Source organism: Ochlerotatus camptorhynchus, unplaced genomic scaffold (genome assembly GCF_037179485.1).
Source record: "Ochlerotatus camptorhynchus isolate MF236.1 unplaced genomic scaffold, CSIRO-AGI_Acam_v1.1 ptg000046l, whole genome shotgun sequence".
In the NCBI taxonomy this organism is placed as follows: Eukaryota; Metazoa; Arthropoda; class Insecta; order Diptera; family Culicidae; genus Ochlerotatus; species Ochlerotatus camptorhynchus.
Genome location: NW_027040537.1, coordinates 5257 through 22340, shown reverse-complemented (window position 1 = coordinate 22340; position 17084 = coordinate 5257). Strand labels below are relative to the sequence as shown.

Here is a 17084-nt window from a genome sequence, read left to right as displayed (position 1 = left end):
GGATACGGAAAACTCAAAGGAGAAGATTACTGGCTAAACAACAACTCATGGTCCAACTACTGGGGCAACGATGGATATGCTTTAATGGCGGTGAAGGGTAACAACTGTGACCAACTGTGAAGTAAGATTTCTGTTGAAATTAGCATTAAGTAAAAGAAGTAGTTTTGTTTTCGGTTATGTGGCATCTTTTACGAGATGGACTAAATGGTTTTCGATTTTTGTAACATAAAATAAAAAAAAAAAAACTCAACCTAATTAACTTACAACTTACTCGAAATTTCCCGGAACTCCAACCGAACGTCTCAGCTTGGATACTCGTAGGGGGCACATATCCAACAAGTTTGTATCCACACCGGAGACATACCTTTTGTCCGTCAGAGCCTGCTCGACACCCTCCGACAGTTTAGCATGTTTCATATAAGCATCGATTATCTCTATGATGTGATCCTTGATATACTTGTTGAATACGTTGGAGTACATGATGTACCCGATTGGGATGCTGATGTCCACCGTGTCGAAGCTCTTGTCCTTGACGAAGGCTCACCACGATTCACAGAATTCACCCTGGAAGTTGTCTTTGGAGAAGACGCCCAACGTTTTGCCATCCTTGGAGTTCTTGATTGCCTTCAGCAGCTTTTCAAAATTGGCCTTGTCTTTGTCGTTTTTATCTTGAACCAACAGCTTCACCGACGGAATGCCCTCCTCACCGTCCTTCTCGATCTGCTTCCAGAAGTCGATCTTCTTGCTGGTCAGGAAAAATATGGACCATACTATTCGTATTTTACAAAAAAAAAAAAAAAACACAGCTTGCTCCATGATCGGCGCTGCCGGAACAATCGGCACACCTGCGGTACACTTGAGGCACACTGGTAAAAATGTTGACCCAAGATTGATGTGCGGAGTGACCTACCCCTTGGATTCTATACACTCTTAGCTTAATTCAGTGAAATTTTGAAAACAAAATTACTCAAAAATGCCTTATTGGCTGGGTTTTTAATGTGTCCAGATTGTTTCGGGTATTACCTTTCTACCCCTTGCGATTATTGTATGCATGGTGGGTATATAAATGGTGATACAGCTTTGTCACTATATAGGCGAGGAGGTCGCGGGGGAGGGAAAAGTGCTGTTTTAGAGCAAATTGTAAACAAACTCGGTCGCTGTCCCAACATGGCTGAATCATGAACACCTATTTGTAGTCACCTTGATTGTTTGTATTGCCTTGGACCTCTCCCTACAATTCGGTTGGAATTCTCTTCAGAATTCTATTTGCGTTCTCCTCAGGCAATGCTCCCAGAACTTCTTTATCATTTTCCAACCCGTTCACAATGTCCATGGAGTTCTCTTCAGTGATTCCAAACATTTCTTAAATGGTTCAATACTTTCCAAAGTGATGCTGACCTTTTCTGATGTGATCCAGAACTTTTCAAAATGATTTCACACTTTTGTTGTGTAATTCAGTACATCCCGAAGTGCTTTCCAAAATGGTTCCAAACTTATCTGTAGCGATTCAGTACTTGCCAAAGTAATTCACTACATACCAAAGTGATTCCACGATTTTTTTTATGTGATTCAGTACTTTACAAAGTGATTCCAAATTTTTGTAACGTCGTTCAGGACATACCGAAGTGATTCCGAACATTTTTGAAGTGATTCAGTACATCCCGAAATTATTCAATACTTGATTGATGTGTTTGATCTGATCTGATTTGTCTGATCATAGATATCCAGCCATACTGTCTGACGGGAGGATTCACGTGGAGGACGTTGAACTTGGAGAATGCATGTAGCCCGGGTCCTAATAATTTGTTTTGCTATTTTAAGGAATAATTTTATAAAATACTGCGATTTGAATATTTTTTTAGTGGCACCTTATCTCTCTCTTTGAATTTCTCCACTTCTACTAACACATTTTTTCTCGCCGACTGTCTAATTTAATTTATTTATGCCATAATTTTAATTTTCAAATTAGTTGAATTTTATTTGTTCTCAAACATTTAACCAACAATATCTTTCGGCATAGACACACTTAGATCGGCAACCACGTACGCTGCAGCTGCCCAGATAGCTGCACATTTATCCATGCTTTTTGGATCCTGAACGGCCATACTGTCCCCGGCCGAATGGTGGAACCTGAAATGCAAAAATGTACAACGTTAATGTTTTTAGGAACATAAGTCAAACCAGAGCAAGTTTATCTACCAGAAATACTTTTCATTTTTATTTAGCAGCGATGCTCCCGGAAAACCACGGCTCGTCCAGTGCGTTATATCAGGACCCCCATCGGCAGGCGTTCCGAACTCAGTAGCATTCGCCAACGACATTAGCCTTTGTTGTAGAGCGAACGACCAATTAAAACCACGATCAGCTAAATTTAAGCCAATTACTTACTTGACAACTTCTCGGAATATACATTCGGCGTCTTTATTCCCGGTGAAATCTAAACCCCTCGGCTCGAATGTTCCAATGTCAGATTCAAAGAAGAAATTGAACTCTTTCTGTTCGTTTTCCTGATGACTTTCCTTGTAGGCTTTGCCACCCCACAGACCTTCTTCCTCGCCGGTCCATAGAATAGCCCGAATCGTTCGCTTCGCTCTCAATCCCAGCGCTTTCAGATAAGTCAGAGCTTTCCACGAAATCAGTGCACCACCACCATCGTCCATGGCACCTACACCCACATCCCAGCTGTCCAGATGACCCGACACGACCACCACGGATGTGTCCGTATATGTTGTACCCTGCAGCTCGGCGATCGTGTTGCGCGACACAAATGGATCGAAGTTGCGATCCTCCATTTCCAAATGTACTGTCATTTTGTCACCCCGTCGATACTTCCTCAAAATCATTTCCGCGTCTTCCACAGTGATGCAAGCCGTTGGAATTTTCTTCACACCATCTTCGTAGTTCTGCCAGCCTGTATGTGGCGAACCAATCGAGAAGGGTGTAACCGATCGGATCAAGCTGGCCACCGCTCCCTTCTTGGATGCCACCGATGCTCCTCTGCTTCGGTAGACCACCGTTTTTCCGTAGCCCTCCCACTGTGGAACAAAGACCACGATCTTCCCTTTCACTTGATCGGGTGTGAGCTGCTCAAACTCTTTGAATGACTCCACAGCGATCACATCGGCAATGATCCCACCCCTCGGTGTGCCTACCGTTCCTCCCAGTCCTAGCAGGGGCAAATTCTTCTTGAACGGCTCCACCAACTGCGCACTTTCATACCCTCGCACCCAGTGTGGCACCGTGGCATTCTCCGTGTGCACATTCTCCAAACCATCCTGCTTCATATGCTCCAGCACATAATCGATCGCCTTCTCCAGCTGATCCGACCCAGCAGGTCGAGCTCCAAAAGTGTCCACCAGATCAGCCAAACTCTGCCATGTCTGCCCGGCAAACTCCCCACTCACGATCCTGCTAATGATCTTGTTCACAATCGGTTGATAACCTTTGATCTCCTGTATCAAACTGTCCGGCAAATTACACGATCCTCCATCATTGCTATTCACACTCAACGCGTACTGATCGACCCGATTGTCCAGCACTCCGCCTAAAACTTGCAGTGCCAGTAGTAGGATACTTCCACCGAGCAGCAGAACAAACTTAGAGCGTGATGTTCTCATGGCTTTGGCTAATGCACGACTGATCGCGTAACCCCTTCTGGATTGTCCGACAGCGGGTGACCGATAGCAATAATGCGCCTCCCGTTGAGATTGCCCTTCTTCCATTCTTACCACCGCCGAAAGTACTACAGCAAAACGAGTAACCCAACGCGAGCATCTCTATACTTTCCAACACATGTGCGCGAGTGTACGGTCTTATCGGTCAGTTGGCGCTTTCGCTGTGGGGACCACATACCTATGTAGAACGATATAAAGCTGGAATACGAATTCTCGATCGACGAGTTGTATGCTAGGGTGGCCCAATGTGGAATTAAATCGTATTTTTATATGAAACTAGCTAAGCTAAGTGCGTTCGGCCTTGCTCGGGATTCAATATTATCTGTTTCTTTGGTAACAAAACACGCCAAAAACGACGCAGAAACCATCGCCATACAAATTCCTATGGCGACGATTTCTGCGTCGTTTTCAGCGCGTTGCGTTACCAAAGAAACAGCCAATATTAGCTTGAGTTTATGCGCCGATTTAAAAAAGCATGCTATATTTTTCTGTTTCATTTATATGGGAGGGATCTCAAAACATCATAAGAACCTTTTCCGGGGTTCGAAAATTCCTGCAAATTTTCACGCCGATCGGTTCAGTAGTTTCCGAGTCTATAAAGGTCAAACAGACAGACAGAAATTCAATTTTGACGTAGGACTACGTCTTTGATTTCTATATGGGGGTACACTTTGTGAAAACCGAAAATGGAACATGTAACAAATTAAGAAAGATTTTGAACATTAATAACTCAGCTGCCCCTGGTCCAATTTCAATAATTTTATCACCAATCGATCAGAAATATGGGTACGCATAACAATGCTTCCGAATGTTGATTTACAACAATAAACTATTGAAAAACTGGTTAATGTCCAGCATTGTCCAAAAGCGTCGAATTAACTAACAAATCCACCAATTACCTACATGCATATGGTGCTTCCCCAGCACAGTCGTCAGAGAGTAGTACGTAGACGAAACAAGTCGAAGTGGCATTCGCCTCCGATCCTCGGGCGCGTGCGAATAGGGAGGATGGAAATGCGTAATATTTTGCACACTCATCGCCATATTCAGAACCAAACGCAAATTCTTCGAGATAACCACCATCCGGCGTCTGGCTCGCCGTGGTGGTGTCTGACGTATCTCCGGTCTGATCTACGAGGTGTGCTGAAGGTGTTCCTGAAAAATGAGATCCGTGATGCTGTCACCTACACTAAACACGTGAAGCGTAAGCGGCCATGGATGTCATCTACGTTTTGAAGTGACAGAGACGCACTCTGTTTGGTTTCGAAGGTTAAATCATCACCAACTTTGGCAAGAAAACGGCTCTTTTCAGGGCTACCAGCTTATTACAGTAAATAGTAGGAATAGAAGTCGTCTGCCTGTTTGTCCATATTCAGAACCAACGACCACACAAAATGCGCATGTAATCAAACTGGAAGCAGGGGTATAAATTATTTTGATCAACCTTGATCAACTTTGAATCGCCACGGCCGGATATTTTCGATGGAAGAAGCAACAATCTAGCATCTAATTCGACGAAGACGGCAGGAAACATTTGTAAAACCGAGTTATTTACGAAAGAGAGTGTCGATGAAGAGAATCGATCAATGTAGATAGGACCTATTGAAAAGTGACGCGAGATTTGTTTTCCGTACTGAGCTCCAATGCTACCGACGCCAGGGAGGCAGCTCCCACACCTGGACCCTACCAATCGACCCATCAACTCAACCGGGGACCAACGGTTTTACTTCCCGAAGGAAGGCGTGATCAGAGATGTTATGCCTTAGAACATGCCGGTGGAGCCGACTGAGATTGGACCCAGGCCAACCACCGGCACTGATATCTTTCAAGGTGATATCACGGCGAATGAGATCGACCCAAATTTGAGTTTAGTTATCTCAGAAATAAGAAATAAAGTGCAGGAAATCTGCGATTATTAAATCTTGCCTCATGTTTTCTCAGATTTTTCCAGGATTTTCCAGGGAAAAATTCCCGAATTTGAGGAAAATAAAGATTTGATTCACTCAGTGTATTGATACTACTCCGAGACTGAATAAAATTTTCATCAAATTTTCTCATCTTCTGGCAGATTTTTTAGGTTTTGCACAGGAAACCATGAGACAAATTTACTCATCGCTGAGTTCCTGCACTTTTGGCGATTATGAGTGAACTAAACTCAAATTTGGGTCGTTCTCATTTGCCGTGTACGCAAAAGGAAAAGAGGCAGTGTCGCTACTTGATAGCAAACTAGTCATAATGGGAGGAGTCTTTGTAGCTTTTATACCACTACTTGGTTGCACATCATTCTGCTTTAACCTGAAAAGATATAAAAGAGCGCTGCTGTATGGTGAACAGCAACTCTTTTACACCTAACAAGCAACAATTGTGGCAAAGAAGGAACAGGTCTGGTAAAGGAGGCGCCAAGAGTCATCGAAAAGATCTTCGAGATAACCGCCTTCGGTTGTCCGGCTCGCCGTGGTGGTGTCAAACGTATCTCCGGTTTGATCTACGAGGTGTGCTGAAGGTGTTCCTGGAAAATGAGGTCCGTGATGCTGTCACCTACACTAAACAGCCAAGCGTAAGTGGCCATGGATGTCTTCTTCAATAAAACGGCCCTTTTCAGGGCCATCAAGCTTACATCAGTAAAAAGTTAGAATAGAATTTATCTGTGCTTGTTTGTCCATATTCAGAACCACAAGCCCCCAACGACCACACAAAATGCTCTCCAGAGTTGTAATCTTGTAACCAAACTTGGAAGATTTTGATTGATTCTCTTAATCAACTTTCTCTTTGAAAAAAAAATACTACAAATTTGGTACGCCTACAATTCAAAAACGGAAAGAGTTGAGATAATAGACAATTGATCAATTAAAAGAACTAAATGCTCTTCACATCTATCCCGTCCACTAGCGGTCCTACGTCAAGCTTCCGTTCGTGCCCCTAGGCACAGACCCTTCTACTTTTATATAAGGGAAATGGCTCAATACCCCGTTCACATTACAGCCTATATCACGTAATATAGGCACTCATACATAGGATTCCCAGTGAAAACTAGATGTATGAGTGCTCATTGCAAGACAGCGTATATCACGTGATATACGCTGTAATGTGAACGGGGTATAATTTTGGCCTCTGGATCTAAGATTGGGCTCATCACTAAAAATCAGCTATTTATCAATTTTATCTAGAACAAAATATCATGCTTGATATTGATTTTACAAGCTCCTTTGATATTGCGAGACTATTCACAACGTGCAAAAATCAAGCTGAGAGTTGACTCGACACAAAATTGAATTCATTGCACATCGTTTTCTTAGAAAGAGAAAGCATCGTTTGCTATCTTTTTTTAATCTTCACTGATGGCAGACGCGAAGGGACTGCTGCAAGCCGTTATGGAAGTTTCGGTTGCCTTTGGGTGTAAAGCAAAAATCATTAAACTCAATCTCACCACAGTTTGGTGAGATTAGCAGTTGATGAGTTTTGTTAGTTTGATATTTCGAGCTGCGATATCACAGCTTACAAAATCAACCGCAGTTGTTTGCTTGTTGATTTTTGTCTACGAAAATCAAACGTGATCTTGGGCGTTGGTGAGATTTGATTTTTTGATATTTTCCAAACACTGCTGGTCGCTATTAAAAATTTACTCGATTGCTGAATTTATGTATGGGCCCTAATTAGGGGCATTTAGGCCGACATTACATTTATTTTTCCTATATAGATATTTGCTCGAAAATTTAGATCGATTACCGTCTTGCCCTGCTCTCTAAAGGGCCACCCACATTAGATCCGTTTGCGTTGCGTTGACGTAAATTTGACAGTTAGACAATAGATTTAGCTGTCACTTTGCCGCAACGCGTCCGATCCGGATCTAATGTGCGTGGGCCTTAAGAATAGCCTAAATTATCTCGTCCATTTTTTCTAAGATGATGCATTAGGCCAGATGCTAACAGGCTGAACGCCATTTGACCGATAGGCTAGTCCAGTGTGAGCCAATTTAAAATCATTAGTTTCCACCGGTTCTGTTCTCTTAAAATCTCAGCATTTTAATTGATCCATTGAGTCGAAAGCATCACTAAGTAAAATAAGATATTACAAATACAACAAAATTTGCCCATGTTTTAATTATCTTGAAAATTCACATAGATAGGGGAAATGGATGTAATGTCGGCCTAAATGCCTCTAATTTGGGCCTATACCTAAATACCCAACAAACAATTCACAGTCACAAATAAGCATACACATTGAATAAATGCTGTATAACAGTGTACAATGCTGAATAAAACAAGATGTCGAATTATGTGCTGAAAAAAGCTCATTGAGATCGATAGATGCGCCTTTATTCCGCCGTTTGCTCTGATATGATTAATTAACTTATTAAAAGCTTTATAAACGTTGACTGTCTTCCTGATTCAGAACCAGAAGTTTGATCTAATAACAAACTGAATAAGTGTAATTTTCACATACATTGTCGCTTTAATTCGACTGTTTTCAATTAATCATTTTGTTCGACCATTTTCCACAGAGATGGCGCTGTTCCGCTGGTAGGAAGTGATAAAAATCCCCATATAGAAATTGAGAGAAGTAGGAATAATTCGCTTTCGGCGCATATTCAGGTGAAAAAAAGTGAACGACAACCTAAAGAAATTAATCAGGGACTTTGTCTTTCAGTTTTTTCCCGGAAATTATTGTTAAACAAGCTACAATTAATTAAAAATGATTTTTCCCCATACAATTTTACCTGCTTTACTACCAGTCCCCAAAGAGCCAAAAAATTCAAATTTGAGAGAGAAAATTCTCTTTCACGAGCTCAATCTCTCAATATGCCATGTATATTGATGACACTCGATTTGTGATTTCCCTTTCACAGATTACAAAATAGAGTACCTGACACTACAAAACATCTCTGGTACCTCTATATATGCATTTGCTTTAACATTTGAAGTTTCTCCTTTTTTACATATTCTGCGCAAAATATACTTTATGCTCCGCCCCATACAAAAAATTCGGCAGGAAATTCTGTGAGGGGTGAGCTATTTTGTGTGCAGAATGTGTAAAAAAGGAGGGACTTCGAATAATAATCTAAATGCATATATAGAGGTACCAGACATGTTTTGCACTGCAGTGTCCTCTGTGAACAATTATACGAAAACAGATTGTGTCTAGTTTCCAAAAGATGTCACCGCAAACAACAACAGTGACATCTGATGGAACATGAATGCAGAAGCTTGACAAAATGATCAATTGCCTTAATAAAATGCTTTATTAGACGTCTTATAAATGTTTTCTAGCTCCATTATTAGATTTCATTGCATTGCTTTACAATATTGCTGTATAAAGGTGAATACAGTCAGCAAAATAGCTCTTATACCACTATGCGTCCATGTTTTAGTTGAATGCTTTGTAAATGCTTTATAAACGACGTATTAGATTCATTATTCCACATCACTGCCCAAAAACAATTCAGAGTCACAAATAAGCATATAGATTGAAGAAATGCTCTATAACAGTGTACAATGCTGAATAAAACGGGTTGTCAAATTATGTGCTCAGAAAACCTCATTGAGATCGATGATGCGCCTTTATTTCGCTGATTGCTCTGATTTGATTAATATACTTATTAAAATCTATACAAACGATGACTGTCTTCCTGATTCAACACCAGAAGTTTGATCTAATAACATACTGAATAAGTGTAATTTACACATACATTGACGCTTTAATCCGACTGTTTCAATTGATTTAATAACATGCTTTATAATACGTCTAATAATTGTTTTCTAGCTCCATTACTAGATTCCATTGCATTGCTTAACAATATTGCTGAATAAAGGTGAATACAGTCAGCATAATAGCTCTTATTCCACTATGCGTCCATGTTTTAATTGCATGCTTTATAAATGCTTTACAAACGGCGTATTTATTCATTATTCCACAACAGTGATTCAGGCTAACAACAAAACGAAATTGGTAGCATAGTGGTTACCGTTTCCGCTTTCCAAGTAGAAGGTCGCGAGTTCAATCCCAGCCTCAACCCTTTTTTTATTTATGTTCTACTCCTAATTAATTTAAATCGTAATCATAAATCGTATCACTCACGACAACCAATTCATAGATCTATTGAAAAGAATAACATCCTTTCCATCGAAATTAGATAGATGGAGAGGTAACGTTGGTCTAATGTTAAACAACTATGAATGAATTAATAATTCTCACATCTCCTTGAATTAGCTAAAGCTACGGCTGGAAATGCTGATAGACTGATAGATTCAAGCTTTTATTGCTCATTTAGCTGCTCATATGATGTATTCTAGGATAGCTCAGATGGCAAGGCAAGCGGCTGGTGATCGGAAGGTCATGGTTCGAATCCCATTTAACGACATGTGTGTGTATGTATGTATGTATGTATGTATGTAATAAATTCGACAGAAATAAAGACACAGCAAAAAATCACTAACGAAAACACCCTGCTCGTGCCGTTCTTATTTTCGGATTAATTATCCCGTAGTTGAATAATCGTTTAATAAATGTATAATGATGTAATAATTAAACATTATTTCACATGAGAATCAAGCGTCTATATACACCTTTATACCAACAATCAATACGAAACTAACGATTTTAAATTGGCTCACCACTTTAGTAGCCTATTGGTCCCAAGCAAACGATTAACGTACCCTATTCTAGTTGAAATTCTATTACTACACTATGTTTGTTTTGATTCGCTATGAAAGTTTGACAGATAACATCAGGGGTGTGTGGATTCATGCAGAACATGCAGGGGTGAGTGAAATAGCTTGGGACTGCTTGGGACCGTTGTTCTGGTACTGAGTGAGCCAAAAATAATAATGATTTTCTTCGGGACCCAGTGGTCTTAGAGTTACCTCTATGTTTATACCATCACTGTTTAAGGAAAGTACAGATGGTCTAATAAACGCTGAATAATCAAAAATTTGATCGAATAAGCTCTGTTACAACTTTTGTAAGTCGAATAAAAGCTTCTCGACATACCTTATTTCAACACCAAATATTTCGATGTTGTGGTTGAATAAATTCTCCAGATTTGTGTGAACAAAGCCTGAACAGAAGTTGTTATTAAAAATAGTACAAGTATTATTAAGCATGAAGTGGAATAAAATCGTCAAGAAGTCGTTTCTTCAATAGGCAATTGTTTGTTGGGTACAGCAATCGACTGAATTTTCAATAGCGACTAAAAATATCCGTTAGTACCATAGAGATAACTCTAAGACCAGAAGGTCCCGAAGAAACGAGTTCAACTTTTTGGCTCAGCTCTAGTACTATCTTCGGTTCCAAGCTAATCGATGCACCCCTCGAAACATAGTAAAATCCATGAACCCTTCATTTTATCTGTCAAACTTTCATAGCAAATCAAAACAAAATAGTGTAGTACTAGAATTTCGACTAGAATGGGATACGTTAATCATTTGCTTGGGACCAATAGGCTAGTCAAGTAGTGAGCCAATTTAAAATCGTTAGTTTCGAATTGATTGTTGTTAGTCCCAACCGTCCCAATGACGCGCTCATCTAGATAAAATTGATCAATAGCAGATTTTTAGCGATGGGCCCAATCTTAGATCCATAGGCCAACATAAGAGCCATTTCCCCTAGCATTTCCCCTATCTTTACCGAATTATTTTGAAATGTGCTCATGAATTTCCTTTAACATCATTTCCGAAACATCATTTCCTTTCCAATAGTTCAATTCAGAATTCCTCTAAGATCTGTTTAAAAATCTTTATGGGATTCCTTTGAAATTTTCTTTACAGCTCTTCTCTGAATTCCATAAATCGATTCCTTTGTTATTCTTCTCAGAATTCCCTTGGAACTCTCTTCAGAATTCACATGGATTTGTGTTTTTTTAATTGCCTTGCAATTGGTCTTTTGGAATTCAATATCCTTGGAATAGTGGCGCAGCCCACAGTGCCCACTAATTTCTCCAAATTCGATGGAAAAATTTAATGAAATTTCGGATGGGTGATGGAATTTTTTTTGGAGAGGTTGGAAAAGAGCTTTCAAAGCAGTTAGAAAAAACTTCCGTGGTATGTTACACAGACTCCCGATATCCAAGACGGAAGAAATATCCGCTGCCAGTTCGTAAGAAACTTTCAGGAAAAGAAACCTCCAGAAGAAGTCGGTAGACGTTTCCGGGGAAGAAATTTGAGGTAAACATTCAAGAAAACTAGAATAAATTTCCAGGAGGGGCCTTAAGTTTATTTTAGGGGAATATAGAAAATAATCTTTCAGAAGAAGTTGGAGGAATCTTTCGGAAAAAGTTAAACAAAAACTTCAATCTTTCAAAAGAAAATCAGAAGAAACTTTCGGAGGTATTTAGATGAAACTCTAGAAGAAAGTCAGAAAAATCGGAGACATTTGAAAAAACAAATCTGCAGAAGTCGGATGACACTTCCTGGAGTAGTTGGATTTAATATCTGGAACATGTTGACTTCCGGAGAAGTCGGTCGAAACTTTAAATTAAAATTTGTTAATGTTTTTAATACTTTAAGACACTCAGATGCACAGAAGTTCATAATTGATTTACCTTCGGCTCAAATCATTCCATAGGGTGCTTGTTATAATGAACTGAATAGTAAAATTTTCAATTAAAAATATCTACAATTGGGTTGTTTAGGGGTATTGAGATAAATTCATATTCGTTATAGCAAAACTAGCTAAAATCGATTCCCATTCTGTGCAACTGAAAAAGTGTAAAAGTTACCCACATTTTGTATAACAAGACAATTTTATATTTGCCTCATGGATCTGATGAGAGGGGAGTTAATGCTCCCCTCCCTCTTCTTACTGCTCCAGTATTCCAGTCATCATCAGAACTCTCAAATAATTCTTATCAGATTTTTTTTGGAATATTCATTTGAAATGGACATCTTTGGACAAACTCTTTTTACAATCGTCATGGAATTCTCCTCAGAAAACCTCAAAAAATAAAATTCTGAACTCTCCTTAATTCACCTGGACCTCTTCTAACAACTACATTGGAATACTTCCTACATCTGACTTGGAATTCTAGCCAAAACTCTATTAGAATGATTCTCTAAAATGCTTTGGTGTTTTCCCGAAAAAAATATGCTAAAATCTCTTCGAAATATGGAGCACAAATATTCTCTTTACTGCATTAAAGTTACCGTATCTTGGACATCTAAGTCTAAGAGACTCTTGAAAATTTTTTCGTGGAATTCTTCACAGAATTTCTTTTCAATTTTCTCAAAATCCTACTAAGAATCATCCCACCATTTACGCAGAGCCAACCGGTGAACACTCGTGTTTATTGCAGTTACCGTGGGGACGTAATTTGTGATTAGTCCCGGTCCCTTTCAAATTGTATCATTATTTATGTACGGTCCTTATATTTGAAATGACGTTTCACATTCATCTAGTGATGGCCGATTTTCATTCGAATGATCGAATAATCGATTAACGAACCGAAAAGTAAAATATTTGTTATCGGTTATATCATGCCGATATAAGCATTAACTTCTCCAGAGGATCATCACAGATCGTTTCAAACATGTGCTGCACTCTCATTGGTGGAAAAATGACATCACAGCGAACAAAAAATAATCGATTAGTTGTTAATCGAATAATCAAAAAAATGGGACATCTCTGATTTTGGTGTGATTGTTTTGATAAAAAAGCGCGCAAAATTTCATCTGTACCGAGGGGGCAGCAAAACCACAAAATTACCTTGCATACTGGGGGTATTCATTGGATGAAAGGGACCGTGAAAGAGGACACTAAAATTAAAAGTTTTTCTTCCGACAGTTTCATCTTAGTATTTATCTTTGGCAGAGCTGTGTTTCTTCCAAAATTGCCCTAGAAAAGGGATTTTAAAGCTTTCTTATTCAATGAGCACTCATTAATTTACAAATTATGGGCGAACATTGCAGATTTATATTAAGGGTCAGAATTTTGCCATATTTTATATTTTTATTTTATTTGTCTTAAGACTAAGAAAAATAATGATAATGTCCTGAAATATTCAAACTTTTTCTTTGCAACATGTACTGGCATTTTGATAATTTTAAGGTTTTATTCCTTAGAAAATTTGTTGTGGTTTAAGATTAAGACTTCTGGAATATTTTAAGGGGTTTGAACTCCGAACGTTACCGTTGTTTCCTTGTAGAGTTCATTTTTCCATCACACCTCGCAATTTCAAGAGCACACAACTCAAGATCTACGAGATTTATATATCTTCAAATTCCAGACATTGCTTGCTTCTCCGCTGCTAACAACAAGTAGTACATGTGAAATTGCGAAACACGAAAAAGGACGCTACACGCAATCACCTTAAAACTTTATCCCACAAACGTTCGTGTAAAGTTCCATAATCATTTTAGTTAAAGTTTAGCAGGGATTATAAACAATTTTTCACCATTTTTGATAATCATGGAATGGTTCACATTTATGCGAGTTGGTTGGGGTGGTGTCAATTCTTGCCTTGCGTCGTAGTAGATGGGTGTCGTTGCGGATGACGGTGTAATTGGTGGTGTAAAAAAGATGAAACGTCAGAAGCACATGTGTAAACAAAACTAGCCAAACATAAAACCTGCCTCGCGTTTTGATATCGGAATCGGAATTAGAGCAGTTTTTTTTTCGAATTTTTGTATGTTTCAACATAATTAAACTAAAATGCCGATACATCGCCTTTTCGTGGGCAACGTTCCCGCGGGAACCAGTGAGCAAGAGCTGAAGCAGGAATTTTCCAACTATGGTTCGGTGAAAGCGATCGACCTCAAATGCAAACCGAATGCACTGAACGGTTCGGTGGACACGTTCGCCTTCGTCAACGTCGAGCTGGATGATCGTACCCTGTGGCAATGCATCAACGAGTTCCGGCAAGAGCAGTACAAAGGTGTCTACTTGAATGTATCGAAAGCGAAGGAATCGTTTTTGGATCGATTGAAACGGGAGCGAGAGGAAGCGGAAGCTGCCAAGCAGAACAGCGAAGCGCTTAATCCGTACAAGAAGGCCCAGGAGCACGAACCGGTTAAGAAGATCACTGAGGCACTACCAGTTCTACCGACGATTGCGAAGCAGGTGGAAAGTTCCAGTTCTGAGTCGAGCTCGGAAGATGAATCGCCAGCACCACCACCGGTGAGGCGGTCGGCTGTTGCGATTAAAAAACCTCAGGTCGACGATGAAGATCAGCTGGTGAGGAAGTGGAACCAGGAAACCTACATCGAACATGGCAAGCTGAAGATTGTGTCCATCACCGGGCAGGTGAAGGAAGTGATCGATAAGAGCAAAAATCGTAACCAGCAGTCGGGCAAGGAGTTGGATGAGAAGGCCAAATTGGCCGACGAAAAGCGGAAGCAAGGATTGACAAATCTTCAGAGCGCTTACGAGCAGCAAAAGTCGGCTATTCAGGCGGCTTTGGCCGGAGGAGGGGATGGTGCTAAGCGGAAGAAAATTGTATTTGATGACGATGATGATGATCAGGCCGGAAAGAAGCCAAAGATATCGCTGTTTGGAGATGAAGATGGTGAAGATGGATTCAAGGCAAATTTTACTGTTAGGAAGCAACTTGCGGAGAACAGTAAGTATCTATCTGGAATAATTGTATTTTTCGAATGTGATTTAAATGAGCTTTCTTGCAGCGGAAAAGGGTCAGCAACTGTTCGATATGCAAACTCAGTTCCACGGCGATTCCCGTTTTAAGTTGGATGAGCGTTTCCTTGCCGATGATACGGCTGCAGGGCGGAAGAAGAGAATGTTGTACGAAAGGGAAAAGGCCACCATGGATAAAAGCGGTGTCAACGTGAACAATCAAGAACGCAAGAAGCAGATGGAGATTCTGTCGAAGGTGACCGGAAGGGACATTTACGATCGAGAGCAGTTCAAGAAGGACAACGTTGGAGCGAAGGGAATGCAACGGTTCGATCCTTCGGCGAAGAAGGAAGTTCCGGTGAAGAAGGAGAAGATTCTTACGGAAGAGGAAATTTTGGAGGCGAAACGAGCCGAACGTCCGGAAGAGGTGTTCCAAGTTACGGAAGATAAGTTTTTCAAGGTTTCCGATGGTTTGTCCCATGCGATCGGAGCCAACTCCGGAGGGTTTAGTTTGCTTTCCACGTTCGGACCTGCGGTGGTTGAAAATGCTGAAGAGGAAAACGATCAGGAGCAGCCTCTAGACAAACCAATGTATAGCGACGCTCGATTCAGGTACGAATCATCGGCTAGTGAAGATGAGGATGAAAAACCGGAAAAGGCAGTCGAAACCACCGCAGTTGTACCGGAAGAGGAAGCTACCAAGAAGAAGAAAAAGAAGAGTGGATACCTTTCGAAGCAGGGCATTTGGAAGGAGAATTTCTTCTTCCTACCGAATGATGCTCGCTTCGAAGAGGGTAGGAAGTTTTTCCTGGAATTTGCCAGCTCTGCGGCCGAAGCCAATGCCAGCAAGGGCGATCAAGCAAAGGATATTCGGAAGATTTTCAAAAAGCGCAGAATGCGCGAAACGAAAAATGTCAACCAGATGAGAGCCAAGCGTGGGCTGAAGTTAATGAAAGGTAAGCGAAAATAGATTCGTTGGTTTTGTGCTACGATAATTGGTGGGTTGGTTTCATTTGAAAGAACTTCCCGAACAGATGTCACGGACTCAGTTAGCAAGATTGCCAGCGGGTTCGCTCTGGCTAAGTTTATATGGTATATGGATTATTTCTATAAACATGATTGTCGGGGAAAGTGGGACAATATGGCCAATGGGGCAATGTGACCACCCGCTTTAAAATCAACTTATCGAACATATTTTACAAAAAATCTGTTGCAGGCTTGATGCTTGTAGCCTACTTCAACTATCTATTTCATTTAAGTCGAACAAAATACTTCTCTAGAGCAAAAATACGAAAAATGTTAGACTATCTCAAAATGTCAAAACTTTTATAAGATTTCTAAATCAGAAAATAAGATTTATCAGTAGTTTCTTATAACTTATCGCCGATATTCCTTTAGCAGCTTTATAAATGGTCATATTGGTTTCTTATATGAAACGATGTTTTACTAGTTAATAATAAACATTAAAAAATTTCTTAACAAAATATTTCTTAAGTCCATTCGGAGCAATATGAGCACCACTGATATTTCAACTCAAATTCTTAAATTTTGCATTATTCCTTTCAAAATATGACTGTATCATGTAAAATCACGTTTTGAAGCAGCTGCTTAGTAAAAAAATCAGTCATTCACAAGACTGAAAAAATATAGCCCTATTTGGCAGTACTTCTTAAATTCTACAGAAAATAATTGCATAGGATTTAAAATCTGTTTATGCTAAAACTGTTCATTGTTGACCCTTCATAAAGCCTCAAGGGAGCAGAATATTACTACCCGTTGTTTACAAGGTCGCTCATACCACCCCGACAGGGTGCTCATTTTATCCCAACGGTTTAATTTCCCCAACGGTTA

The 17084-nt window shown here is 40.0% G+C and overlaps 2 protein-coding genes across 2 annotated transcripts; one reads left to right on the top strand and one right to left on the bottom strand.

The window, feature by feature from the left end:
* Positions 1-1993: 1993 nt before the first annotated feature.
* On the bottom strand, positions 1994-3723 carry LOC135715473 (carboxypeptidase Q-like). Its single transcript, XM_065238746.1, has 3 exons — positions 2389-3723; positions 2200-2325; positions 1994-2130 (listed from the first exon to the last, which is right to left on the bottom strand). Exons 1-3 carry the CDS (start codon positions 3720-3722, stop codon positions 1995-1997), a joined length of 1596 nt encoding a protein of 531 aa, XP_065094818.1. The 5' UTR covers position 3723; the 3' UTR covers position 1994.
* Positions 3724-14268: 10545 nt separating this feature from the next.
* LOC135715463 (probable RNA-binding protein CG14230) lies at positions 14269-16228 on the top strand. Its single transcript, XM_065238737.1, has 2 exons — positions 14269-15222; positions 15284-16228. Exons 1-2 carry the CDS (start codon positions 14316-14318, stop codon positions 16201-16203), a joined length of 1827 nt encoding a protein of 608 aa, XP_065094809.1. The 5' UTR covers positions 14269-14315; the 3' UTR covers positions 16204-16228.
* The last annotated feature ends 856 nt before the right edge of the window (positions 16229-17084 follow it).